At 46.7% G+C, this 25,555-nt stretch overlaps 2 protein-coding genes across 15 annotated transcripts in view; one reads left to right on the top strand and one right to left on the bottom strand.

Annotated features, from left to right (window-relative positions):
- RALGAPA2 (Ral GTPase activating protein catalytic subunit alpha 2) overlaps positions 1-19,994 on the top strand; it is a 137,198-nt gene extending 117,204 nt beyond the window's left edge. For 6 of the 12 annotated variants that reach the window (XM_030021849.1, XM_030021851.1, XM_030021850.1 and 3 more), the window contains 2 exons: positions 2,882-3,003; positions 17,231-19,994. In XM_030021849.1, the coding sequence (XP_029877709.1) occupies positions 2,882-3,003; positions 17,231-17,385 (277 nt within the window). In that variant the 3' untranslated portion in view covers positions 17,386-19,994. Of the gene's footprint in view, positions 1-2,881; positions 3,004-4,870; positions 5,746-7,743; positions 9,522-13,597 lie in introns of those variants that run through there. The other 6 variants (XR_003924528.1, XR_003924527.1, XR_003924529.1 and 3 more) reach the window with 6 other exon arrangements.
- A 100-nt stretch (positions 19,995-20,094) lies between these two features.
- Positions 20,095-25,555, bottom strand: part of CFAP61 (cilia and flagella associated protein 61) — a 127,553-nt gene continuing 122,092 nt past the window's right edge. The window contains exons 27-28 of one of the 3 annotated variants that reach the window (XR_003924531.1): positions 24,713-24,874; positions 20,095-20,205 (exon numbers count right to left, since the gene is read on the bottom strand). Coding sequence is in view for 1 of the 3 variants with exons in the window: in XM_030021861.1 (XP_029877721.1) it covers positions 24,855-24,874 (20 nt within the window). In the remaining 2 variants the exon portion in view is untranslated. Of the gene's footprint in view, positions 20,206-23,967; positions 24,875-25,555 lie in introns of those variants that run through there. The other 2 variants (XR_003924530.1, XM_030021861.1) reach the window with 2 other exon arrangements.

Raw genomic sequence — 25,555 nt, forward strand, 5'->3', positions numbered from 1 at the left:
TCTTTCAGAGGATTCTTTACAGCTTGCTTATGTTCCTAATTCCTCCATTAATATCCCTAAACTTTGGTAAAACTTTATTATTTTTTTTTAATGAATCCAAACCGTTTTCCCTAATAAGTGTGTATGTATTAAAACAGAGATAGCAGAGCGTTTCGTTTAATTTTCCTGCAGTGACTTAATGCTTTTTAGATTAGGCTGTAAGTGAAAATTAGCACGAGCACCTCGCTTGCTGCCCGTATGGCAGGAGCCACTGTGCTGTCTGGTGCTCCTGGTAGTCGTGCTTAGGGGAGCCTGGGAGAGACAGGAGAAGCGTGCTGAGCTGAGAACGGTGGTGGAGAAGTGGAGCCGGTGTACGCAGCGGTCTTCCTCGCTGCGTCGGTGGTATCTGCGCCTACTGCTTTCCGCTTTTTAATCTGCAAGAGCGGCACTGAATTGGGATCTTCCTCGTACGCCTCTAGAGCTCCTGATCGATCTGCACAGCTCGCTGGACCTTGGCTTAAACTCAGCTCAGTGTGTTCTTTTTCAGATGCCTCTCCTATAGCTGCCCAGCTGTTTGGCTGAGTGGTTTTTTTCCCAGTCTTTTGTGTGGTTAGGGGCATCTTCTGTCTCATAAATAAAGATTTTACGAGATGTAAATCTAACCTCGTCAAAATCTCCTCGCTCTCTTATTCCGTGCAATATTTAGCAAAATCGGTACAAACTTCTGGTGTGTTAGCAGTTGTTCTGCGCATTGTATGCTTATGTGTTAGATGTGCAAGGTCTTTCATTAAACAGCAGGATATTATTAGGCATAGCATGAAAAGCCTTTATAGTCTCCCTGCCTTGTTTAAAGCGGGCCCACAAGCAGACCGCAGCCTAAAAGGCTGCGCAATGAATCGAGCGCTGATGGCCGGTCCGCAGGCTCAGGTGGTCGTCAGCCGCAAGTTTAGCCGAGCCCTTTCAGTAATTTGTCACGCCTGGGCCTGCTCCCGCTGCGCCAGCACGTGCCAGCTCCGTGTCGGAGGGGCTGTTCGCCAGACGGCCACGCAGCCCCCACGTCCCGCTGTTCGCCGGGCCGGCGCTCGCCCGGCCGCGCGCTCCGCACAGCCCTGGCAACAGCCGAGCGCGCCGTGGAATAAGCATCTTCATAATGAGAAGTGAATGGCATCCGTCAGTCCCTTTAGAATAGGGCCCAGGCGTGTGCCTCCTCTCCTAGGAAGTTTGGCAGCCTATTCATTAACAAGAGTCATCAGGAGTTCAGCCCATAATAGGGAGGCAGCCCCAAACGCAGGCGGGCTAATGCTTGCGCTATCAGGAATGCGTTCTCCTGGGCTTAGGGAAAAGAGAGAGAAAAACTAAGCAAATAACGCTGTCAGCAGGTGCAAACTCTGAAACGCTATGTATTGATTTTCTTTCTTCAGGCTTCCACGGGAAGTTTATAAGAAGATTTATCACATATCAATCGTCCTCTGCTAGCATTAAAAGCAAAATGCCTTTTTTTTTTTTTTCTTTTTTTCTTTCTTCTTTTTTGCCACCATGCCTATAGGAACTTGCATACAATTGAGACACACTTTGCTTATTCCCCTTGAGGTGGAACACTGGAGACCATCGTGTCCTATTTTTAAGTACCGCTTTACTCTGATTTTATTTTTTTTTTAAAAACTGTTTCAGAGTGGTTTCGTTAATGTAATGAAAGTCACAAATGGTACTTCAATATTAATTAGTAATGCTTTTCAATTTTAAATACCCTCACCTGCATTATGTTGTCACCGGTGTTATTCTCACTGCTCCTAATTTCTGAATTTGAATTGGCCTTTGCTCTCACATAACAGTCTTGCAGAGTTAGAATACATTTCCCCGTTAGAGAAACACAATGAGAATCTGAAAACTTTTGTTTTAAATGAGGAAACGGAGAATGAGATGTCATACTGGCTCCTGCGAGCGTTAATTCATAAAGTCATACGTGAGGTTCTTCGGCCCATTGTAGATTTGTTTCAGACGTTATCCTGTTATTGGAAGTGTATGATTCACCTTCTGAGAAAACAGAAGCTGCACACAAAAGGAAAAGATTTGCTTTCTCCGCTGTGAAAAGCTGCCGCAAGCAGGGGTCCTATTAAGACAGCTGGAAAGTTGCTTCAGCTTGTTACGCTTGTAAGTTTTATTGGTGACTGGTTTTTGATTACACATTTGAATGCTGTGTGTTCCAGGTTGCCGAGTTTTAATTAAAAGGCAATAGTCTTGATTTTAGATTGCTTTGTTGTCTGCATTATGCAGACTATAATGCATGCAAGTTGTGGGGTGAATTTTTCCAATGTGCATCATTTATTTAGGACACATCAGATTCTACCTTCTAGCACCTGCCTTAAGTACAAACTTCACGCTTTCAGGAATTGTGTTTATTACAGTTAACTCCTTTTAAGAAGTACAGTGATCAAATAAATATGTGGGTTTTTTTCTTGTCTGTCCTGTAGCTTGTTTCTCCAGTCTAATCATTTTTCTAGTCTGACAGGGTTCATTGTAATAGGAATATTGTGTACCAGGAGCTTTCTGTAATGCCACAGCTTCTCTGTTAAAGTTGGGTTTTGGTTTAAAAAAGTCTGCAGTCTGGGCGGGTTTGTTTCTGCCCTCGATAACGTTAGCAATCTGTTGGATCTACTGAGTCACTGCTTTTCATTCATGAAGCTAAAAAGTATTACCCTTAATTTCAAGCCATTAAGTGTGTTCGCTCCTAGTTGCTTGTGTTCAGAACTGTTGAGCAGCATTGGGCAATTTTGGTCCCCTCTTTTCCGTGCCCGTGTACAGCCTGGTTGGTGTTGCTGGGGATCTGAAGTGCCGGTGTTCGTGGACGTTGTGTAACAGCATTTAATTCTGTGCACACATTTCCTTAACCTGGTCGTTGCAGTTATGAGGAGAGAGCTCTGTATCTCGAAGCAATAATCCAGAACCATAAAGAAGTAATGACATTTGAGGATTTTGCTGCTCAGGTCTTTTCTCCCTCTCCCAGCTACTCCCTTGGTGGAACTGGTGAGTCTCTGCACATTATTCTTCTCTTTAGCACTAAGAAGCACTTGAGCAGCAGATGTACACCTGTTTTTTGTAGATAAATGCTTGCAAATTTAAGAAGACCATTCTTCCCCTGAATCAACTAATGAATATCAAAAGGAATGATGACATTCATTTTAATTTGTTTTGCATCAGAGCTATTCACTCTGCTCCTTTCTTCAGCTATCCTGTTAACCCCCGAATCTAGCAAGGTTAATGAACTTTCTCTCAGTAATGTGCTCTGGTTCATTCAGGAGTGTGGGTTTCTTGCTGAGCTGGGAATATGTTGTTCAAAAGCTATGCCTGAATCGGTGCTTACTTATCGAAAAATAGTTCCTCACAGTAGAAGCCGTTGCTACTAATGCTAAATGGGGATTATGCTGCTGAGATACCAGGGTCAGGGATTAACGCAAAAGAAATGTAAGAACAGTGTTCTGCTAGAAAATCATAGCAGCGTGCAGTATGCTAACATTTCCCTTAAATATAGATGAGCAAATTTCAGGCTTCCTTCCAACACCTGGCCTGGAACCTCTTTGGGTTTTTTTAAATACGTGTATGGATATATATACATGCATGCGTGTGTACATGTATATACACACACGTTAATGCTGATCATCATTCATCAGCCCTACTGAAAGATGAAAATGTAATACTGAACTCTGTGATTTTATTCCTTATGTGCCTTATCGAGATCTTAAGTTAGCATGCAGTCAGGAGGATATGAACTGCTACTTTGCTGTTTTAATTGAGTTTAAATAAATGTCTCCTGAAAGGAAGCTTTGACTCTGAAATGCAGATTTCTAGTACCCTCAAGATTCGTTTTTCCAGCCTCCAAAAAAGTATATGGTCACCGTGTGTTGGACTCCTCAACAAAGATTCCTTAATCCCTTTTTTACACTCACGGGGTGAAACTGGCACTTTCTGATTATTCCCTGCTACTCTTTCAGATTGTTTAATAGATTATTTCAAACATGTATAAATGTTGCAGGACATCTGCTCTATTTCTCTTTAGCCTGACTTGTTAGCAAGTATCTTCCATCTAAACTGAAAAATTGAAGGAAGAAATTAAATTTACTAAAATAAATCACTTACAAATAAAATCAGCTGTGCATCATTGTTTAACGTTACTGGCTCCAATCCTCGAGCTTTCAGAGCTTTGTTAGGAGATAAGAGGTATATGCATGTCCTTGCATTGGTCGCCAGTAGCAGCAGGCAGAAGGCTTTGGAGATAAGCAAGCTGGCAGAAGTAAAGGGGAACCGGTGCTATTTACATAATCGCGCCTCTGCTTCCTGGAGAGGCGTCAAGAAACACAGGGATGGCCTCTATTGATCTTTGTTGAACTGGAATACTAAACAACATTAGAAAAGCTTATAACTTAAAGCTTTGATTAATGTTTTCTACATTAAAAAGTAGAACAGCTGTGAATTAAATTCTTTTATACACTCTGCCAAAAGTCTGAGACAAAAAAAATTATCAGTTTCAATAGAAATGTAGATTTCATGCCCAGTGTTGTTAGCACTTTGAATCATTTATCTGTTGATGTATCGGCAAATAAAAATGTAGATATATTGATATTTTTTAAATGTTTTGCTCTACGCATAATTGTATTTTGTTTTCATGTTCTTCTTAGAGCACACAGTGATCTTATTATATACAAATTTAGTTCGACAAGCAAGGAGAGATTCATTTGATAATACTGTAGTCATACTTTCTAAAGTCTGTGATATATTTTGTATGCCAAAAATATTTAAAATATTTCATAGCAGCTACTTAAGTTTTTCAGAACACTCTTAAATCATTAGTTCCTGAATGCGTTTTTGTGATTTCATGATTTTATTTTTTTTTAAGAGTAAAACCTGCCACAGTCAGGTCCTGATTTTCAGACTTCCGAACATCAGAATTTATTTCACACTCAAAAAGAACCTGGAGGCCGGTCATGACTTCTGGCATCAAAATCTTTGCTTCAGAGAGTCTCCTCACATTACCTACTGATTTACTTGCCTAGTTAGTCGACTGTTACCAAGAGCTGTGTCAGTTGTTGCCATTAGGATGTATTTTCCATCAGATGCCGTCCTGGCAATCAGCAAGGAGGGTGAGCGTAAGCCTTGCAACTCGGCCGCTGTTGCCAGCCGCCGCTCGGGCGAGTCCCCGTCCCACGAGCAGGGGCCTGCTGCGGAGCTGCCTGCGGACCACGAGCAGCTGCCTCAGCCTTGCCTGTTTCCATGTTTATCGTGCTTAGATTGGCGGGGTACTACAAATGTACCGGCAGCGTCCGGAAATAAATGAAGAACCAGCTCGGGTGCAATTTGACTAAGTTTGCAGCCATCTATTCATCCCTGTTAATGATTAGAAAGGGGATGGAAAACTATTCTGGAGCCGCCAGTTCCCCTGTCAGCGTGGGCACAGCCGGGGGCAAGCAGGATGGTCTCAGGCTGTGAACGGCGGCAGCTCTGCGTTTTCCAGCGTGCAGCATGTCCCCCCGTGCCGCAGGCAGTTAGACCTCCTCCAAGCTTAGATTCACCTGTCCTGTGCCTGCAAAATCAGCTGTCTGCCGCTCAAGAAATACGGATGGCATTTTTCTTCATGTAAAAGGGGAATTTCTATTCTGAAACAGAAAAAACGAATCATGGAGCAATAAATGTATGGAGCTGATGCAGGTCTGTGTTTCCCCTTCTCAGCAAGCCAGCTGATACTACTCACCCTGCCTAGCCTAAACTTTTCAGGTAAATTTAAGATTAATTCCCCTCTGATCTTATTCTTAATACCACCTAATTGTAAACCTGTCATCGCTGTGTATACATGTGCACAATAGAAAGGGTCAATGAGTAAGTATGCTTTTTATTAAAATTAAGATTGTTTTTAGTAGTTAACACTACGTATAAGAAGCAAATCAAGACCATTACATGAATCGAATACGTAGCTGCTAATGACACACATTATTGGTGTTTTAGTAACTATGATCCATTTATTTGAACTAAATGTTTTTATGTTTTCTGATACTGCCTCTAGGGATGCTTCCCCTAGATTCAGATGGGTTGTGGGTTTCTTGAAGTATGCCCTGGCTTAGTCTCCCATATCACAAATAGTCTTGCAGGTGCTACATTTTATGCATGAAAATTGACCTCTTTTGCTGTTTTCAGAAGTAGAGCCCTAAACTCCCTATATGTATCACAGATAGCCCTGTATATCTTAAACATTGAAAATGCAGCCTGGTAGGCAGAATGGACATCCCTGAACTCATTTAGGGGATGTGCAGATTAGGAACAAAAGATGAGAATACGGTCCTTTGTTGCTAAACTGGTACATTACATGCTGTATTTTAATTAGGCTGGGTATGAGAGTCAGCCCAGGAAATCCTCAGTAATCCAACACTATTGAATTATTCTTATCCTTTCCCTCTGCAGATTTCTCTCGTTTTAGAGGATGGGGTTTTAAGCTGCTATCTTTTTCTATTCTTGCTCCCTCAGCCAAAAAGAAACACAGTTATTCAACAAAATACTTGTGTGTTCTTTGAAAAAATCATAAAAATGAAACAGGCACAAACAGATACAAAAGCGTTCCAACTTTAATTACCTCTGCTGACTAAAAAGCGTTTGTTGGTTTGGTTTGTTTTTTTTTTTTTTTTTTTCATTTAAGATCAGAAGCCAGAATCGTGTTAACCCTTAGAAAATGGAAGTAGTTGGATATTCTAGAAAGGAAAAGAGATAACTTTGCTGCCAGAGAAAGATTTATATTTGAGGGTTTTATACTCAGAAGGGTAGATTCCTACTTTCAAGAGAACCTACAGACCTGCTTTTTAGCAGCGTAGACTTGCAGTTAGTGCTTCAAAGGGTTAATTGAAATGGGCACACTTGACTGCTGAGAGGACTGATCTAATCACTGCCATATCCAAGTGCATCTGTTCACCATGAGGTCATTCTTGTGCATGCTAATGATTTGGAAAATAAAGCATAATGCTTGACGTTATCAGAAAGGATATAGTGTAAATCTTTGCTTTTTTAGTTGCTAATATAGCTATTGTGGAATGAAACGGCAGGCAAAAGCATCTCGGATTATTGCTTTCCATTTTAATTTTTTTAAAGCATCGTTTTCAGTGGAGTGTCAGGAAAACTGTGCTGGAAAACTCTGACATGTGGTATCTGTTGATAAATGGATTCTTTAATGAATATTATAGCATTGCCCAGGAGCAACACTTGAGTTGAGGAACTATAGATGTTTGCAGCATTCCCTGGTTTTAAAGCCTTGGAAGCAGTGCCTGCTTATTTACATAAAACTGAGATTTTGCAGCCGTTTTGTTGAAAAGGTGACACATGCTTTTCTTTTGTCTCCAGACTTCTACATGCATAAATTTATTGCAGAAAACACTTGAATGTACAACAAACAAGATTTGGTTTATTTTAAAATACTTTTTGCTACGTGCTGAGCTTTATCTTTCCCACTTTAAAACAAAAGGAATATTTCAAATAGCCATGTAATTTTAAAATATTTTTTTGACAGAAACAAAACAAAACCCAGAGTCACTGTTGTCTTAAACAGGCATATTCTTTTTAATGCTAACTGAGCAATTAATTCTTTTGGTTTTGTTTGGTTTGGTTTTTCTGGGTTTTTTTACTTCTTTGTGCATTTTCCTTGAAAATCTGCAGGATGTTTTGTCAGTTCCGTGTACTAGGTGGAATAAAAAGTCTCTACAGGTTCTGTATAATATATTTGCGTATTTTTAGGGAAGCCGAATGGAGCTGAACGTTAAAAAAATACACATCTGAAAATGAGTAGCTGTGCCATGATATTACAGCATACGCAGCACATGCCAAGTGTTGGGTTTGATCAATATGACAGCATTGCCTGAAACTGAAAAATTAGTTTCTGGTAACTGGGACTTAGAAAATTCCAGACTACCGTGGCAGCTAGGAGCCCACTGCTCAGCTGTTTCCACTGCAAGAAGAGGCGGTGCTGAAACCATCTGGCAATTGTTACCGGCCGGACCGGGACGCTGCTGCGGAGCTGCATGCGGCGCTTCGGCGTGGACTTGAACCTCTGTGCCGAACCCTTCTTTTCCAGTACAGGCATTGCCCTTAAATGTGGAAGGAAGCACAAGAAGTTAAGTCATTAGCACAGAGTGCATTACGAGGTCTGCCTGAACTTGGTTCTCAGTAGGTGAGAGGGAAAATGTGCAATCGCAGGGGCCAGGCGTTGCAATTGTAGAGGTTGTCCAGGCAGTAAATGAAGATGAAAAGCTTAGGGAGGTGGAGCAGAGGAGTGGGAAGAGTTACCAAAGGAGGCAGGACTCAAGGTGTTTCTTTTTTTTTCCTGAAGCTGCACAGGCGGATTCAGGAGGTGCTCCTTACCCCTGTGGTCTTGGTTATCAGTGATCCGTGTGTGGCTTTCCTACCCCTCTTCCACAGAGCTACCGCCTACCTGGACTTTCTCACCACCACAGGAACCTGCAGTGCCTGGCAACTGAAGGCTGCGCTGGGGCGGCTTTCAGCACCGTGCTGTCGCATCCATCTAACTTCTAACTTGCGCTCGTCGGCAGAAATTGCAGTCTCATGACTCTCTCCATCACTGCGAGCCTCAAAACCCTTGGCTTAGAAATACGGAGGTCTCCCATCACTGTGTTCCTTCCGTGGTAGCTACCAGCTCACCTAAGAACTCGCTGAGGCTCTGTCTGCATCTCGGCATCACGAAGAGGCGGAGCCTGGCGGTGGATGGTCCTTTCCTGCCTGGTGAAATTGTTTCTTGGCCCGTGGTAGCTGCTTGATAGCAGAGAATGAAAAGGTGCCAAATGAAATTTTCAATTCAATCAAGCGTAATTACCTGATTTAATGAAGGAGGAAAGTCAGGATGTTCTGCAGAAACCCAAAATTTACCCTTTCTCCCCAGAGATGCCTTTCAGCAAGACACACGGAATAAATCCATTTCATATTTTCCATTACTTCCTTCCTTCCTTCACACTTAGGGAAACCGGCATGAGCATATTCAAATAACATGACACAGTAATTCTGATCCACTTTCTGGATCTTTTAATGGCAGAACTGAGAAATCACAGTGATTTCTATGATGACATGGGGATGCTATAAACAAAATCATAATTTTGCTGATTGATGAAGCAATGACTGAGTGGAAGTGCAGCCCTCCTCCCACAGGAGCACTTGTTACAGTTGCAAAGACAACACTAGACATTACAAACACCATTTTCCTCTTTGGGACTCAGGCAGTGAGTGAACATCTTTTCCAGGCTGTGGTGTCTTCCTTAATTCATTAATCTACTCATGCATCTAGCAGTCTGAAGAGTTTAAACACCTTGCTGGTAGTTATAAACGAAGGAATAAAAAGGAAGCTCCTGCATCCTCAATACACCATGGGACTTCTCCCGTGCCTTGATCAGACCCTTTAGGTTTTTAAAATGTCAAGGGTTATGCATGTTAACAGTATGACAGTTTGCATTTTTTCATGAAACAAATACTCTCTTGAATTAGTAAAATTCTCAGCATCCCTGTAAGTGTTAGAAATTGCCTATTATTAAATAGGGCAAAGTCATAGTAAATACCATGAATCGTTAGGTGGCGTCAGCTCTGTACCCCCTGTACAGGGGTACCCCTCTGTACCCCACTTGAACGGTCTGATGTATATTTACACCAGGATGACCGGGCCTGGTTCAGAAGCGTACAAATCCGTGCAGAATGGTAAGGAAGTTGCATCGTTACTTTGCAGCTCCCTGCAAAGCAGTTGCAGACGGCTCTGGGTGCCAGGGCGGTTCAGCCCTTTGCCCAGCGCCTGTGAGGGCGTACAGCCTGGACCTGTCCCCCGAGGCTGTGTAGGTGCTGGGGTTGCTTCTCCCTTGAGGCCGGCGTAACCTCAGGATCTGCAGTGGAGAGGGTGTGAGCAGCATTGGGGCTCTCAGCCTGGGCCCTTTCTTTTTTCCATTTAATTGATTGTCTCAGAGGGAGCTCTCCCAGCTACGATCTCTGGGAGAGGAGATGGCAAGGGAGGGCTTCCTCCCTAGCAATCAGCGCTGGGATGGGGAAGAATATTAGCTTGACGGGCCTCTCTCTTCTGCCAGGTGACAGCTCCAGCTGCTCGAGCTGTCAGCTCGCAAGAAAGCTCCAGGCAATGTGGCCCCTTTGCATTTTTCCTCCGCACTGACGCATGTCAGCCCCGCAGCCGCCGCGGCGGAGAGAGCCCGTGCAGTGCCGTCCTGCTGCCGCAGATTGCCGGCGCCCGGGCGGGAGGCTTTGGGCGGTGGTTTAAGGCTGTGCTGTGTGTTCTATGCCTGCATGCAAAGGAGGAATAACCACTACCGCTTGCTGTGGTCCCTCTGGCTGGCTGACCAGTGCAGAACTAATTAGCGGCTGCTCCAAGTCACGACTAATTAGAACTTTGATGTGTACATTTAGGGTTTATTTCCAAATCTCTAAAACAATCAAGGCTGGGTTCGCGATGGTGCCAAGCACTTGTCACCTGTGCTGGGAGCTGTGAGTGCTGTTTTTAGGGTTGTTTCTGCCCTTGATTAACCTGTAGTTTCAGAGTCTTCTTACTGCTTCATTATAGCTTTTCAAGGTACTCCTTTTTTTTTTTTTTTTTTTTTTTTTTTCATAACCAAACAACAGTGGAGCAAACCTCCTCATTTACCAATGTTTCGCCTGCTGCAGCCCCTCACGTAGGGTCCGATCTGGTCAGGGGAAGTAGGTACAAAATCTGCCCTTGACTTCTGCTGGCCCTGCAAGTGCAGCCTGACCTCCGTGGCGCTGGCTCTCCAGCGCAGGCAGGGCTGAGCTGTCCCCCCTACGCCTTCCGAAGAACGGCCTTCATCCCCCTCCGGCCTGAGGCTGTGCTGCTGGTGCAGGCTTGGGACAGTCAGCTCGAACGTCCTTCTTTCTTCTGCAGCATGTTCATGGGTTTGGGGGGGAAAGGGGCTGTGTAAATTCAGCTGATAGAAAGACGCTCCAAATATAACTGACAAGTGACGTTTTGTGCCATTGCCCAGCTGCCAGCCTTCAGCGGCTTCCAGCCAGAACACCCGCTTGTTCTTGCAGGGGATCCCCTCTGTCGCTGCTGAGGTCGAAGCACATAGCCTTTGGGGTTTGCTCAAAGACATAAGGTAAATGAAAGATCTCAATGCAGGTTTAAAACAGCTGTCACCTGTAACCAAATACGAAACATTTTAACAGCTCAGACCAAACACGACAAGTCACCAAAGGGCCACGTGGTGTAAATGCCATTCCAATGATTTGATCTCCTGCATCCTTAATGCAGCTGGTTCTTCTATCTGCGTTTCAGACCCTTGAACGTGTGTGTTTTGGCATGAACACGACCACTGCTTTAATGATAATTTCTTCAAAATACGCTCCCCTGAACATGCAGGCTCAGGGTGCTTGCCTACATTGTATTTTCAGCCACGTCCTTGTGAGTGGAAAGCAGAGCATATCAAAATGCTAAGCGGATTTACTGTTACGATTCTCTCTGGAATTTTATTGCCTTCACATTTACTGGGAAAGAAAACAAAAGATTTCCACAGACCTGTCATGGCTGATAGGTTAATTGGGGGGGGGAGATAGGTCATGGCCCGTGTGAAAACGTCATGGGTCTTCTCAAGTACGAAGCTTCAAAATCCATAACGATCACGCATGATGTTGTAATCTGTTTTTACATACTTGGGTTACACATTAAGACCCACCTTTCTTGTCTTTTTCTTATACAATAGAAACATTTACCAAGTAAGAGGAATAGCCTTGTGTTTAGTTTGTCTGATCGGTTCCTCCCAGGTTAGCAAGGGCAATAAGGGAAAACGCCATCGCCATGCTGCGGAGGGCTGCTTTTCCACCCTGCACTAAGAGGGTGGCTGACCACAGCCACGCTCAAGGAGTTGTTTCTTAGGTTTCACTTGCCCCGTGCTAAAAACAGTTGGGTCTGGAGCAGTGCCCGGCTTCAGAGACAGCGCAGAGTAATTCTGCAGAGATAGTGTCCAAAAAATGCACCTAATCTCAGGATTCTGTAGTAGCCCCTTAAACATGTGCATGAACACAGTTAAAGGCTCAAAGGGTTTTCTTACTTCTGCCTGGGGATGGGGGTGAGGGAAGGGCAGGCGCAGAAATAGCAGTAGCCTGCCGCCTAGCTTTACCAAATAATTTCGGGGGGAAATTTCCACAGCAGTGAGTGGCTGTCTTTTTCATGACATTTTCAGTAGTGTTATAATACACAAATTGTGGCCTTTTTGTCGTTGTAGTTCTTAAAAGCAAACTCAGCAGCTTTGCAGCCCATCAGTAAGGATCCCGTATCTTGTAAAGCTGTGTGAGGTACCTGCTGTACTCATGAAGTGCTCTGCCGAACATATTGCCAACTTGAAAAGCTGATTTCAACCACAGAAACACTGTGGCCTTCTGGTGGGTTGGTTGGTTTGCTTTGGGGGGGAAGAAAAAAACCTCTAACATTCCTGCACCTGTGAGGCAGCTGACAGAGAAGATGCTTTAATTTTGGTTTTCTGCGTGTGGTGTCCCTGAGGAGGGTTCAGCCAGTTTTGGTGAGGAGTTGGACCCCTGAGTGGTTCGGCTCTCTATCGCTCTTGTCCTGCCAGAGGCCCTGCCTGTTTTCTCCATAGGAAGTCCAAGAAAATGTTTCACCATCACCAGTTCCAATATTGCTGTGCTTGTGCATATGCTGAAGGGTGGGGAGAGGGAGTTATTTTGCTTTCGGGAGTGTTCATCTGCTTCACAAGGAGAAGAGAAATTGCTAAAAGATCTTTTTTTCCTAGAGCACATGCCCTGGTGGTGTGTGGGAAACCAGATCTGTTCAGTAGATTTAAAAAAAGCTATCTATCTCTAGCTTTCCAAAAGATAACTCTTCATTTACAGTGTATTTTATCTGTATTACTGACTGCATTTTTAATCCCCTCCTGCAAGGAACATATTTTAAAAGCTTAAGCCTTCATCACCGTAAAGGATTTGTACCTCTAAGAGACCGCAGAGGCACCTGATCCATCATCCACGTGTGTCTTATTTGTGTGCAGGCGTATGACTGCCCATGATGTGGTTTTTGCACATCCAAGCGGCTTTCCGTTCGGGGGAAGTTTATGCGGCCCAATGATATGTATGTTGTTCACTTCCAGGTTTTTTAACCTGCCTACAGTGTAATCGTGGTCTAGGTCTGTGTGAAGCCTCAAATTTTACCCTGTTTGAAGTTGTATGACCACTAACAGTGGTGGAAGTGTAGCTGAAGTAAGGGGCTGCTGAAGTCCCATGGTACCATATCGGCAAGTTTGGCAAAAGTTGAGGGGAGGCGATTATTCGTTCCAATTTTTGCCAACGTTTCCTCCCTCTATTTTTCCAGTCAACAGACCAACAGGGGCCAGGAGAAAGCCTGTGGGTACCCATTTCTCTCTAGGTCCCTAAGGATACTGAGGTGAACTTTCTATCGTGAGTTGCCCTTACAACCGGTGCCCACGGCGTGCCGAGTTTGCCGTGACGCCCGTGGCCAGTTTCCACTGTGCTGGGTGCCCGTGAGCAGCTGGCCTGACCTTCACGCGAGCGCGACGGGTGTGCTGTTCCTGTATTTATATGATTTTGTGTTCTCTCCCTTTAGATTAGAATATGTAACGGTCTCGTTACGGTAATTGCCGCAGGTAAGAGCGATGCTTCCCGCAGGCCCTGCTGCTGCTGGCGTTGTGCTCCATCACTAACAGCTCTCCTCCTCCTCCTCCTCCTTTTCCTCCTCTTCCTCCTCCTGTGCTCAGCGTGCGGCTGCGGCAGCTCTGGGGCTCTCTGGGTCTGTCTTTGCCTGTCCCTGTCGCCACCGCCCCATCTCCTCCCGCCCCCTGCACACCGAGCCCCGTGGGGTGCCCACTGCCCGCCCGCCCGCCCGCCCAGGCGGCTGCCGCTCCCTCCGGCTGCTGCCAGGCACGGCCAACGCCAGCACCTGCCGCAGTGGGAAGCGTTTTGGTCTCGGCTGGGCCTCTTTGTGTGTGTGTTTGTGGCCGGGGCACCATGGGACGGGATCAGGGACGGGGCAGCCACCTGCAATATGCCGGGTGCAACCCCTGGCCCACCTGCACAGCATCACCTCCGCAGCGGTGCTCGCCCAGAAACCACCGTGACTTGCAGGAGAAGAGTTGCTGTGCAGCTTTTGGTGGTTTTTTCCCCCCTTTTTGCAGATTTCACCTTTGGCTGAGCTGTGATTTTTAAGCACTCCGCTGGTCCACCTGTGAGTCAGAAACCAGTATTTTTTATTTACTACACCATTGCGGAGCTGCTGCTTGGTTTTTACAACTTACAATTTCACATTGCCTGTGAACCCTCTGAAACAAACGCAGCAAGAGAGAAAATAACCCCTCCTCCGTATCACTGCAAAAAGTAAAAGAACTACGCCTCTCACGAGCATCTTAACTTCAATACCAACACGACGCCGATTTTCCTGTGCACGTCCCGGTGGGCGCGCGCAGCCCGGCTTCTCTCCCTGGCGCGGCTGAGCGAGTGGAGCCTCGTCTCTGAACAAAGTTGGAGGCTCCCCTTACAAGACGGCCAAGTAATTAGAGTTCATGCCAGACAGCTTGCAAGTGGAATTATAATATTTGTATGAAAGCCTTTATCTTTTGTGGTTATTACTTGCTCACTCTGCAGCTGCTGTCTCCCTATCAATCAAGGCGGTTTCGGGGGAGCTTCAAGGTTGATTGCATAGCTAAGGACTCGCCAGAAGAAAGTTCGGACTGGAGGAATGTGCCGGCTCCCGAGGCGGGCGGATGCTGCGGGTGCTCCCGGAGCGAGGTGTGCCTCGCCCGCACCCCCGCCTGCCGCAGCCGCCCTGCTTTTCATATGCGCAGGCGATGCATTGTTCAGCGCTTGCATGAATATTGCTTGAGCTTGTCCATTTGGTGAAAACTGTATTATTTTGACCATCTGCCATTCTGCTTAACTGCAGGAATGTAAAGTACGACACCTCCCTGACAGCCCTTCCCTCCCCCACGCTTTTCTCCCCGCGAACAGCACCGCAGGTTGTTTTTAATCCAAAACTGACAGCTCCACATTTTTCACAGAAAATGCCTTTGCTCGCTAAGTCACATTTTTCACCTTTTTTTAATGTGATATTTCCCCTTCAGTCAATTGTCTTGAAGTATAAATCTGGTAAGTAAAGATTGTCTTTGAAATGCAAACGCCGGTTTGCAAACTGGCTGAGGGATTTCAAAGGAGCCAGTGGTACTTTGGGTTTAGCTGCAGCCGGACCTCAGCATTGTTCCCTTCACCGCTTTGAGTCATTAAAATATCTAGAGTTAGCTAAAGCACGAGGACAAAATTTTAACCCTTGTAGGGAGGAAACAGAACGCAATGCTGCCCGTGCCCAACGAACTCCATGGAGTTTCCGAGCGTTATTCCCAAGAAGTAGCAGGATCAATGCAAGCTGTTACAACGCGCAGAGTGGGGCTGCTGCAATTCCTAGTCATGGGGTGGGATAGGCTGTAGTGTTCGGCGTGAGGTTTAAAATGCCCCGAATCACTCGAGCCGTCTGTGGAAAACGCAGCTGAGTCAACTTGGGTCTTTGTCCTTAGACAGCAGGTTGAGTCCCAGGCGCCTTACTGCCTGCAGAGCCCTGCGGCTGCGACCTTGCCCACAGATGTCCTGTCCGCCTTGCTAAGCCACGAAAATTCCCCGACTTGTTTCCCAAGGGCAAGGCTCGCCCTGGTCGCGAGCGGGGTTGTGCCTGCTCACCACTGCCCGATGGGCAGCTCAACCGTCGGCAGCTTCAGCCAAGGTACTGGCTGCGTTTTGGTGCGTTTTCTGCACGTTTGAGAGTCACCTGGGCTAATAAAAGTTGAAGGGAGTATTAAGGATAGCCCTGTAATCTTCAGTCGCATAAACTAACAGCAAATAAAGGCGCAGCCTGAAAACGTAGCTTATTGTTGAACTGGAGATAGGTTTGTGCTGCAAAACGCAACCATCAGTCTGGAGTTCAGAGGTGGTTGCACGGCTGCCGAGACTGGCCCCGACCTTCGGCGTGGGCTTGGAGCCTTCCTCCCTTCTCCCCACAGGCTCACAAGCACCTGGGTATGAGGCCGTTCCTCTGTCCCACCTCAAATAAACACCTTTGTGTTAAGACTTAGAGGGAGAATTTTAACATGGTTTAAAAATACCGTACCCCAAGGGAGCTGATGAAATGACACTGACGCTGGGAAGTGCCTCGGGACAGGTCAGAACCCCAGCAGCAAGAGCAGGGCTGGGTTGCAGCATGCGTGTTTGTATTCCTCAGAGCACCATTACAGTCGCGCAGGGGAGAGGCAGGAGTTGCACATGTGCACGCACCTCAGTTTATTCATTTACTTCTTAGTTTAATGGCTGTATCCTCATCTGTTCTCATTCAGACAACCTATTTAGTCCTGGCCTCTAGTCGTAATCGCCTGTGGGGAATAATTGAGATGTAACTTCGTGTTGTTGAACAACAAAGCGTAAACACATGTAGGCACTGCTACAGCCATCCAGGTTCCCAGGCCCACAAATAAAGTGCTTGAATGGTACCCGATAATGATGGGTACTTAGTGTCCTGTTTAAGTAGTGGAACTAATCGGAAAAAATTGGGATTCTTTGGGGTTGTTTTCGGAGGCTAAGACGCCTTCCAGGTAGAGTTTCTTGAAAGCATTCATGCTATGGAAACTCATTTCCAGCTCTCTGTAGTAGATTAAATACAGAAGAGCCGTTCAGTGACATGCAGGAAGAAATAATTTTACGTAACACACACTCGAAAGAAACACTTTTTGAGTTCTGTTATGGGGGGGGGGGGGATTTGTCGGAGCTTTGAGCGAGCAGGATCGGTGCATCCACCCCCCCACTATCTCCCAGTGCTGGGCTGCGGGCGGCTGCTGGAGCTGCCAGCGCCCGCAGGGTCTGCGCCAACCGGCACCCCCAGCCCGAAAGGGGCTGCCGCCGGGGGGGCTTCCGCACACTCGCCTGGGCGCTGCCGAGTGCTCACGGCCCAGCCGCTCCTCGCTTTTTCTGGGAGCTGGCAAACAGAAATTCCTTATTTCTCCAGGAAAGCACAGCACGGCAGCTCCTCAGCTGCCTGGGCCAAATTTCTACTATAAATGTCAGGTTCACCTGAGTGATACCCAAGATTAATTTGGAAGAGGAGGTGGAGGGGGGCTGCATTTCGCCAAGCAGGTGTTCTGATGCAAAGACAGGCAGGCTGTTTCTGTCCTTACGCTATTGTTTCTCTGCCTGTTCTGTTTTCCAGGCTGCCTCACCACAAGTGCAAGCGCTGACCTTACTGTCTCCATAGGAATAGAGTTAGCAGACCAGACCTCGCCCACGTTACCACGCGCCTCGAAGAGCAGAGTCTCCGGGAAGCTTCGCCGCTCCGCCAGTGCTCTCAGCAAGTCTTCCAACTGAGGTGCTGCGGGAGCAGAACTCCGGCCGAGGGAACCCAAGAGACCTTAAAATAGATTAATTATTTACTGCCTCTACAGAACTTGCAATTTTGGATGAGCACGTGTTGAAGGGGACTGGCGAGGGGTTTGCGCTGTAAAATTGCAGTTCTCCTGTCTTCAGACAGAGATGGCCGACGATCAGGTATCACCTGCGTTATCATCATGCATTTCACTTGATTGTTTCCGTCACAAAAGAGAACAAAGGCGATGGGAGCTCTCACCGCTGGTGTGGCAGCGGGCGGACGGCAGCACGCACTTCTTCCCCCCGAGCACCTGTGCACAAGTACTGGTGTCGCAGCAAGAGGACACGATCCAGTACTGCAAGCGGTTATTTAATGTAACTGTAGAGCATTGCTTTTAGTCATTCCGGTCAACACTTAATTGTGTATTAGGGAATTTTGTCTAAATAGAGGTTTTCCTGTGACTACCCACGTAAGAAATGTTTCCCTCCTTTGGAGCGTGGGTGAATGGTGGAGGTGCTTTCCAGTCTGTGTTCAACCTCTGCTCCCCTTCTGTTGTCTGTGGCCATCCAGCGCCAGTTTTGTGCATGTAGCCAAGAATTAGTCATCATCAAAGAGGTCATTTACCTGAAATTCAGGAGGGTACTGCCAGTTTCACAAAGTGGCAGCACCTGCATTAAAATCTGTTTAATCATGGGATCTTGTTCAAGGTCAGGCGTCACTACCTATTGTGTAAAATCCTGAAGCCAGAGGCGCTCCAGCCGCCGCTCGGTCGTGCCCACTGCAGCACAGCAGAGCAGAGGACCACGCTCCTCTCCCATCAGGTGCCCGCGGGCAGCAGAGGGGCAGTTACTGGGGTGGCAGCATCCAGCGCAGGCCCGAGGTTCCTGTTAGCAGCTGCTGCGCCAGCTGGGTTCAACCATTTGCCTTCACGTCTTTGGATTTATTTTAGACAGAAACGCTCTTTCTCAGCACTGGCTTTGGCTTCGGGATTGCTGTGTCATTTGCAATAGCGCATGCGATGGCTGCGTACTGTGAACTACTCACTAGAAAATAAAAAGAACCAAATTCCTTTCTGAAGAACAAGTGCCGCACATTTGCCACAACTGCTTCTCACCACGGTTTGAATAATTAGGACAGTACCTAATACCTCTTAGGTAATCACCTCACCTTGTCACAACATCAGGGCAGTAAGTCTGCAATCTGAAGCATCTCTAGTTAAGTAAAATAAATCTGAAGGCTTTTGAAGACCTGCAGCGTCCTTCTGGCACTTTGTATAGTAAGCAAATCTTGTATTTTCAACAGGAAATATATCTCAGTCTACGTGTATCATAGGTTTCTAGGGGTGATAACTTTTTATAGCTAAAAATCACTGTATTATAAAAACAAAAGAAATCCGAGAGACATCCTGCAACCGCCCGGTGTGAATGAGGATGGCCAGACCGAAGGCAGAACTCTGTCGACGCTCCACCGTGAGGGCACTTGTGAGACGCACCAGGCGCGGCGGGACGCGAGCCTCCGCCGAACGACTGCTGCGGGACCCGCCAGCAGCCGACGCTGGGGCTGGGCTTCCCTTCCCCTCCTGGCGCCCGTGGACGAGAGGAGGAGATGGCTGTAAAGCAAATAACACTGTGTTAACTTTGGGTTTTTGACGTTTTGAACATCGGTGCCTGCCCATTCTCGAGTGTTGTGTCAGACCCCTCCAGCCCTCCTAACCCTCCTCAGGCCTGGGTCGCGTTGTTGCTTCTTGTTCAGGTTTTTTGTTTGGTTTGCTACTTGGCATTCAAATGCACACCTGTAAATGTAACGTGCTTTGGTTTAAGTGAGGGGGATTTGGTTTTCGGTGAAGCAAAATGCACCATTGGGCCACCGTTTTTTTTGCACTTCTACTTAGGTGTTCACGTGAACGTGTCTGTTTGCGTGTCAGCGTCCAGCCCTGTGACTTCCCTGTCAATAGGGAGTACTACTTTATAAACATTGCCAGTAACGCTGAGGTAGCTTGACGCTTTGCTGTGGGCTCTGCCGAGGGGCTTATTTGGCCCAAGGGGCAGCCGGCTCAGGCCAAGGTGCCGCCGGGTGCCCTTGCTGCCCAGAGCAGGAGCGGGAGCTGGCCGCGCCGAGCACGAACCTGGCTGGCACGCCGGGACACGGGTAACGCAGCCGTCCTGCTGGGAAAGAGCCTCGTTTGCTAAGGGTTTTGACTGCCATTTTGATTTTCTGCCTCACATTTTGGTTTTGCTTTCTACTGATCATGTCTCGGTAAAGGAAATTAGAAAATAAAATGTGTATTTTAATTTATTTTATTTTCAGGACTGGATAGGCGAGGCTGTCTTGTTCTTAGTTATCCAATAAATGGTCTGAAATAATTTCAAAGGCGCTCTTCTGAATAAAAGGACACTTTTCTCATTAGAGCAATATGCGTCTCTAATTCAGGGAAGAATTAAAACACTGATGAATAGTATTTTCCTGAAGTAAAAAACCTAAAACGATTAATTTGTAAAAATTTGGCTGTGGTTTTGTACTATGAACTGGACAACGAAGCTGTTCTGTTACCCCTCACAAATCTAATAAATCTTAGCTCACAATAAAATTCTTAAAAGAGCAATAAAAAGGTACGTACCTGCGTAGTGTGTGCAGCGTCTGTGAGGCAGGAGGTGCCATGGCTGGGCAGCCGCTCTGCCTTCCGACCGTCCGGTGATGCCGGCGGCTGCTCCCAGCCGGCTCCTGGCCGTGTGCCGGCTCTGGCTGGCGGTGCCTGGGCCCAAGCAGCCGGAGCCGCTGGGCGAGATTCAAGCTGTCGCAAGCGTCATGGCTTTGTAGATCTGGTTCAAATGCAGCGGGGACGTTCGCGTTAAAGCCGGCGTACGCGAAGCGGTGATGCGGTGTCACCGGTGCGGGTTTTGCCGTCCCACAGCGCGCGCTGCGCTGAGGACCGTGGCCGCAGACAACAGCTGCCGGGTGCGCAACCAGCAACGCCGCTTCCAGACTTAAGTGCCGTTTGGCGAAATCTTAAGCATTAACGCCACACCACGACTGAAACGAGGGCACCTTACTGATTCACACCTCGCATTCGCCTGACCGTATTCTTCATTTGGGGGGGGGCCCTGGAGCCTCAGCTATGCCATTTGCAACGCCCCGGCTCCCAGCCGCCCCCGGAGGGCAGGTGCCTCCTGCTGGCCCCAGCCCTTCCCGCTGCACAGGGTAACAGGGATGGTGTTGCCCTCGCCAGGGCACACTGCCACCAACTGTGGGCTAAAAGGGAAAGAATGAATGGTTTTGTTGGGCTGAATTCTGCCAAGCTACTACTGAAAATGGCTTTTGTATGGCTAAGGAACGGCGTCGGGGCAAAATAAGAGGATTTTCACCCCTTCTTCTAAAGAATAAAAGTTGGTTGCAGAATTGTGTTCTTATTAAAGGTTCTGTACTTTTGTCACCGTTCATAAGGGCAGGCCACCTAAAAGATGCAGGAAAAGATTTTTGAGTGTTTCAGCCTACCTGTCATAGGCACGTTCCTGCAGCAAGCAGCGCTGACCGAGTGGGCCGGGGCCGTTCACACTCCACCAGGCTTGTCCTTCACGGGAAGCTCAGCCCCACGCACGTGCTTACAGGGTACACCTCTGCTAGGCGCAGGTACTGCTGGCCAAAAACCAGCTCTCCTTTCTCATCCGTTGGCTACAGAGTGTTCTTTTTTTTTTTCCAATTTTTTCTTTTTTTGTCCCGTCCCTTGCTATTGAACACCAGCAGCGCTGCTGTCAGAGGTGCTTCTGCAGCTCACGCTCGGGAGCCTTCATTAGAACACTTGGGCGGCAAGAGCACATGTATTTGATGACTATTTTCAGAGCACCAGCCCTTCGGCCGAGCGTGGAAGCCCCTCCGGAGAGCACTGCCGGTGCCCTGACCCTGCCGAGCGTCCTCGGCGGCCAGGCGGGAGCTGCGGAGCCTGCGCGACAACGGCACGAGCTGCGGCCACCGCTGAAAGGGGCTCGCAGCAGTGTGCTGGTAATAATTGCAGACCATTATGAAACCCCAGAAGACATTATCTATATACAGTTTTTGCAAGAAATGCATGACGACGAGGCTTCCCTTTCTAAGCCGTGTAATGCCTTATTGCCGAGCGATTTGCATGAACATTAAAACCAATATGTTTCTAATGGTGATTTTCTACTCTGTGGAGACATTACTTAAGAAAATGATGGGGGTCTGTGCTCTCAGTCATAATTATGTCAGGGGTGCTTATGCATTACCGCCCACTTATGCCAGTGGGAATGCGAGGGGATTATTTGGCAGTGGGAAAAGACACTTGGAAATGTCTGTTCCTTTGCTGAAAAGAGACAAGAAAGTTCTGGCTTAAATTGCTTTCGTCAGAAATGGAGAATTAATCCAAATGGCTCCAGATAAAGCCCTGAATGTCTCCATTTGCAGAAACAACTTTACACACTAACTAAGCATTAGGAACCCAGCTTTCGTCAGGAGGCTCCTTCTCCCAGGCCCAGCACCGGCCACACTCGTGTTGAGCTTTGTGAGCAGCAAGGAACCGGCCGTTTTCCCGGACAAGGGTTAGCAAATTCTGCAGGACCAGCTGCTCAGGACAGCCAGGGAGGGTTTGGGGTCACGCCGGCGCCGTCCCTGCAGGGAGCCACGCGGTGTCCAGCACTGGTGGGGTGAGGGACGTTTCTGTGTCCCTGGGGCTGACGTGGGCACCTGGTCCCAGCCTGGCGGGCACGGCCCCGGCTCCTGACGTGGTCAGGGCTTCAGCCGCAGCCAAACCGCCGCCTCTCCTACCGTGCGGCCCCGGCTGAAGGCTGCGTGGCCAAGGGGGTCCCCAGTGCTGGTCTATGATGTCTGCGTCACGCTGGAGGAAGCTGGGTAATTTACAGGGCATGAATCGTACCATCCAATTTAATTTGCATCATTAGTTGAGCTGTATAGCACCCATGCACCCCAGGGGATGGATAACACAAAGGTGTGTACCCCCCCACGCACCCCCCCCATCAGCAGGTAGGTACAGGTACAGGGCAGACGTGGTGCCCGGGCTGCCCGCGGTCCTGGCGCAGCGCTCCGGCTGTAGCTCCCTCCGCACGTCGCTCCCCAGACCAGCTTCCTTGGGGCGCACGTGCCCGGCAGCTGGCGCAGCCCGGAGCCTGCCCTGCTCCCGCACCCCAAACCGGGGGGGCGGTTGGTCACGCAGGGGTGTCGCGACGCCTGAGCAGGCCTGGGTGGGTGCGCCAGGGCCCGGCCAGCCGGGACGGATGCGGCCAGCGCCGCTTGACCCGGGGGGGCGCAGCACCCGGCCGTGACGGACGGGCAGGACGTGGGGCGTGCGGGCAGAGTCCCGCCCGGCGCGGCGTGGGGGCAAGCAGGCAGGTGGCCGTGGGCTTGAGTCACCCCCAGCACCACCAGCCCAGGCAGCTGCTGGCAACAGGCAGAAAAATGTCCACAGACAGACATAGGTTAAAAATATAAAATAAAATAAAATAATACATAAATTAATTTATACTTATACATAAGAATGCCTAACACTTTTATATGTATTCTTATTGCTATATCTATTATGTTCTATACTATATAATTATATAACCATTATATATGATGTATATCACGCTATAGTAGATCTAATTATTTCTCTAATATTTTGTATTATGTATATCTACATATGTATATTAGATTTAGCATATATTATAGGTATTAAATATACACGTATATAATATGATATCATAAGCATAATATACATGATCTATGATCTATGTATTATATAATGTATATAATGTGATATACATTATATAATATACAGCACATTATACTATATATGCAGTATGTAATGTGTTGTATATTATTCATACATTAGTATTTGTTTAATAATATTAATATTCATTACATATTTATTAATTTTATCAAAATATGGATTATAGGTTACGTATATACTATATATTACACATACATTATATATGTATATGTACATACACACACATACCTAGTATATACCTTAGCTATATGTACACATTACTATATAAACTATAACATTACTGTATAAACTATCATATTGCATGCATAACATATATGCAGTATACTTTTATTAAAAATTTATATAAGAAAATTATAATTATATAATCTCAGCAATGGATTAATAATATATAATAGATTATATAATGAATATATAATATAATACATGATACTATATATTGCCTAATGCATATATAATATACATCGTAGAATATCAATGCACTGTACAATACAGTATATAATACTAAAGATTATACATAACTTGTATGTATAATATATATGTTATATGTGCATACATATGTGCACCTATACATATACCTACATATGTATGTATACATGTACATACACAACAGTGCATTATGTAATGCATACTCTGTGCTCCATAATACACAAATTATGGCTACAAAGCTCATAAAAAATTCTGTAAGACAATATTATTTCATTACATGAATATTGATAATGTATCGATAACACTATATAATGCATATATAACATTATGTACTGTATATAATGTATTATAATATGCATTATATAATCGGCAATATATAATATATATTCACTCATATAATAAACATTGATATAGGATGTGTAATATATTATACACTCTACTACATATTATGAAGTATACTTATAATCTATATAAAATATACTGATATAAAAGGGAAATAAATTATATATTTGTTTTATGTAGAATTGTAATTTATTAGGCATAATAAAGTGTGTGTGCGTGTGTGTGTAGAACAAAAATAAAATCAAACGTTCCAGCTCAGCGGCCCATGCAGATGCACGGCACTTTCCTCAGTTTTTTCCTTTGAACTCTTAATTGCAATACATATAATTTACATATGAAAACCTGTAAAATTAGCAAAGAAAATGATGACTTGGTTCCTTATTCTGATAAACAAAAGCCCATTCTGAGCTGAAGCGGAATCGTGTCGTTTACCCCCCCGCGGCTGTGACCGCAGCCAGGGCGGCCGCCCGGCCACCCAAACCCCCTCCGGAGGCCGGCCTTACTGTCCCAGCAGCCCGGCGCAGCACAGGCAGAGTCTTTGCTCTGCTTTCAAACGCTTTTGCAAATCAACTTCCCCATCGCATGAGACAAGGTTGAAAAAATTAAGTTTGTCGGAAACTACGGTAGTCCTCAGGCCGTGGGGTAAGGCATGCGGAGTGCAGGAGACAAGGCAGGGAACCGCTTGGGCTTTACGCTCCTTCGCCTTCAAAGCTGCAAGGGGCTTTTATTATTATTTAAAAATAGCGATTCTTTTCCAAAAGTAACAGGTGATTTAACTCCAGCTGGTGGACAGCTGTTAAAAATAATGTCCAATTTACCGTAACGGGAGGATGTATTCCGGAAAGTGTCCCCATGCTGGTTCCCCTCCGCCGGAGCAGGGCCACATCTCCCCGTGCCGGCGCCGTCGACGCAGCCGTGCCACCACCCTGCCGCAGCCGCAGCGCTCGGCTCTGCCCGATGTCAGTCTCTCCCTGCCTGGACTGATGAGAAAGGCAAAATCAGAAGCTGGGGGCCAGAATATTACTGGCATGTTTGTGCCTTTGCTAGACGCTACATATCTTTTCAGCCACCCACTTAGTTTAAATAAGACTTTTTTAAAAAAAAGCCTGCCGGTGTCCTGCCCTGGAGCTTTTATCTGCAGGACAGCTCTGTGAAAGGAAAGGCCACGCTTGGCATGTCCATCTCGCTGATTAACATATCAAGTGTTTCCACGAGGCAGACCTTTGTTACGTGGATTGTAAACTAAATTTAATTAAAACCATTTAAAGCCGTAATGAGGCTTTTTATCTGCATGGAAGGATTTGAGATGTTCGAATGCAACGTGCAAAACGCAAGTAGTCTGGGCACCCTGCTCCTTCACCAAGGGGAGATGCCTGGGTGCCGCAGGTAACTCGCTGTACCATGCAGCTGCAGTAGCCATCCTGGCCCGAAACACCCGCCGGGACCCAGCACCCTCGCAGGCGGGTGACAGGACAGGAGGCATGTCGGCACCGCCAACGCACGGCACCCCGCATCACCCTGCAGCATCCCACAGCACCCTGCATCACCCTACGGCCCCACTGGGGACGGCCGGGCAGCAATGCCTGCGGCTCCGTGAGCTGGTTTCCCACCCACCAGCACATTAAAAAGCGACACGGGTTTTGTAAAGAGGTTGGCATGGG

Source organism: Aquila chrysaetos, chromosome 8 (genome assembly GCF_900496995.4).
Source record: "Aquila chrysaetos chrysaetos chromosome 8, bAquChr1.4, whole genome shotgun sequence".
Taxonomy (NCBI): Eukaryota; Metazoa; Chordata; class Aves; order Accipitriformes; family Accipitridae; genus Aquila; species Aquila chrysaetos.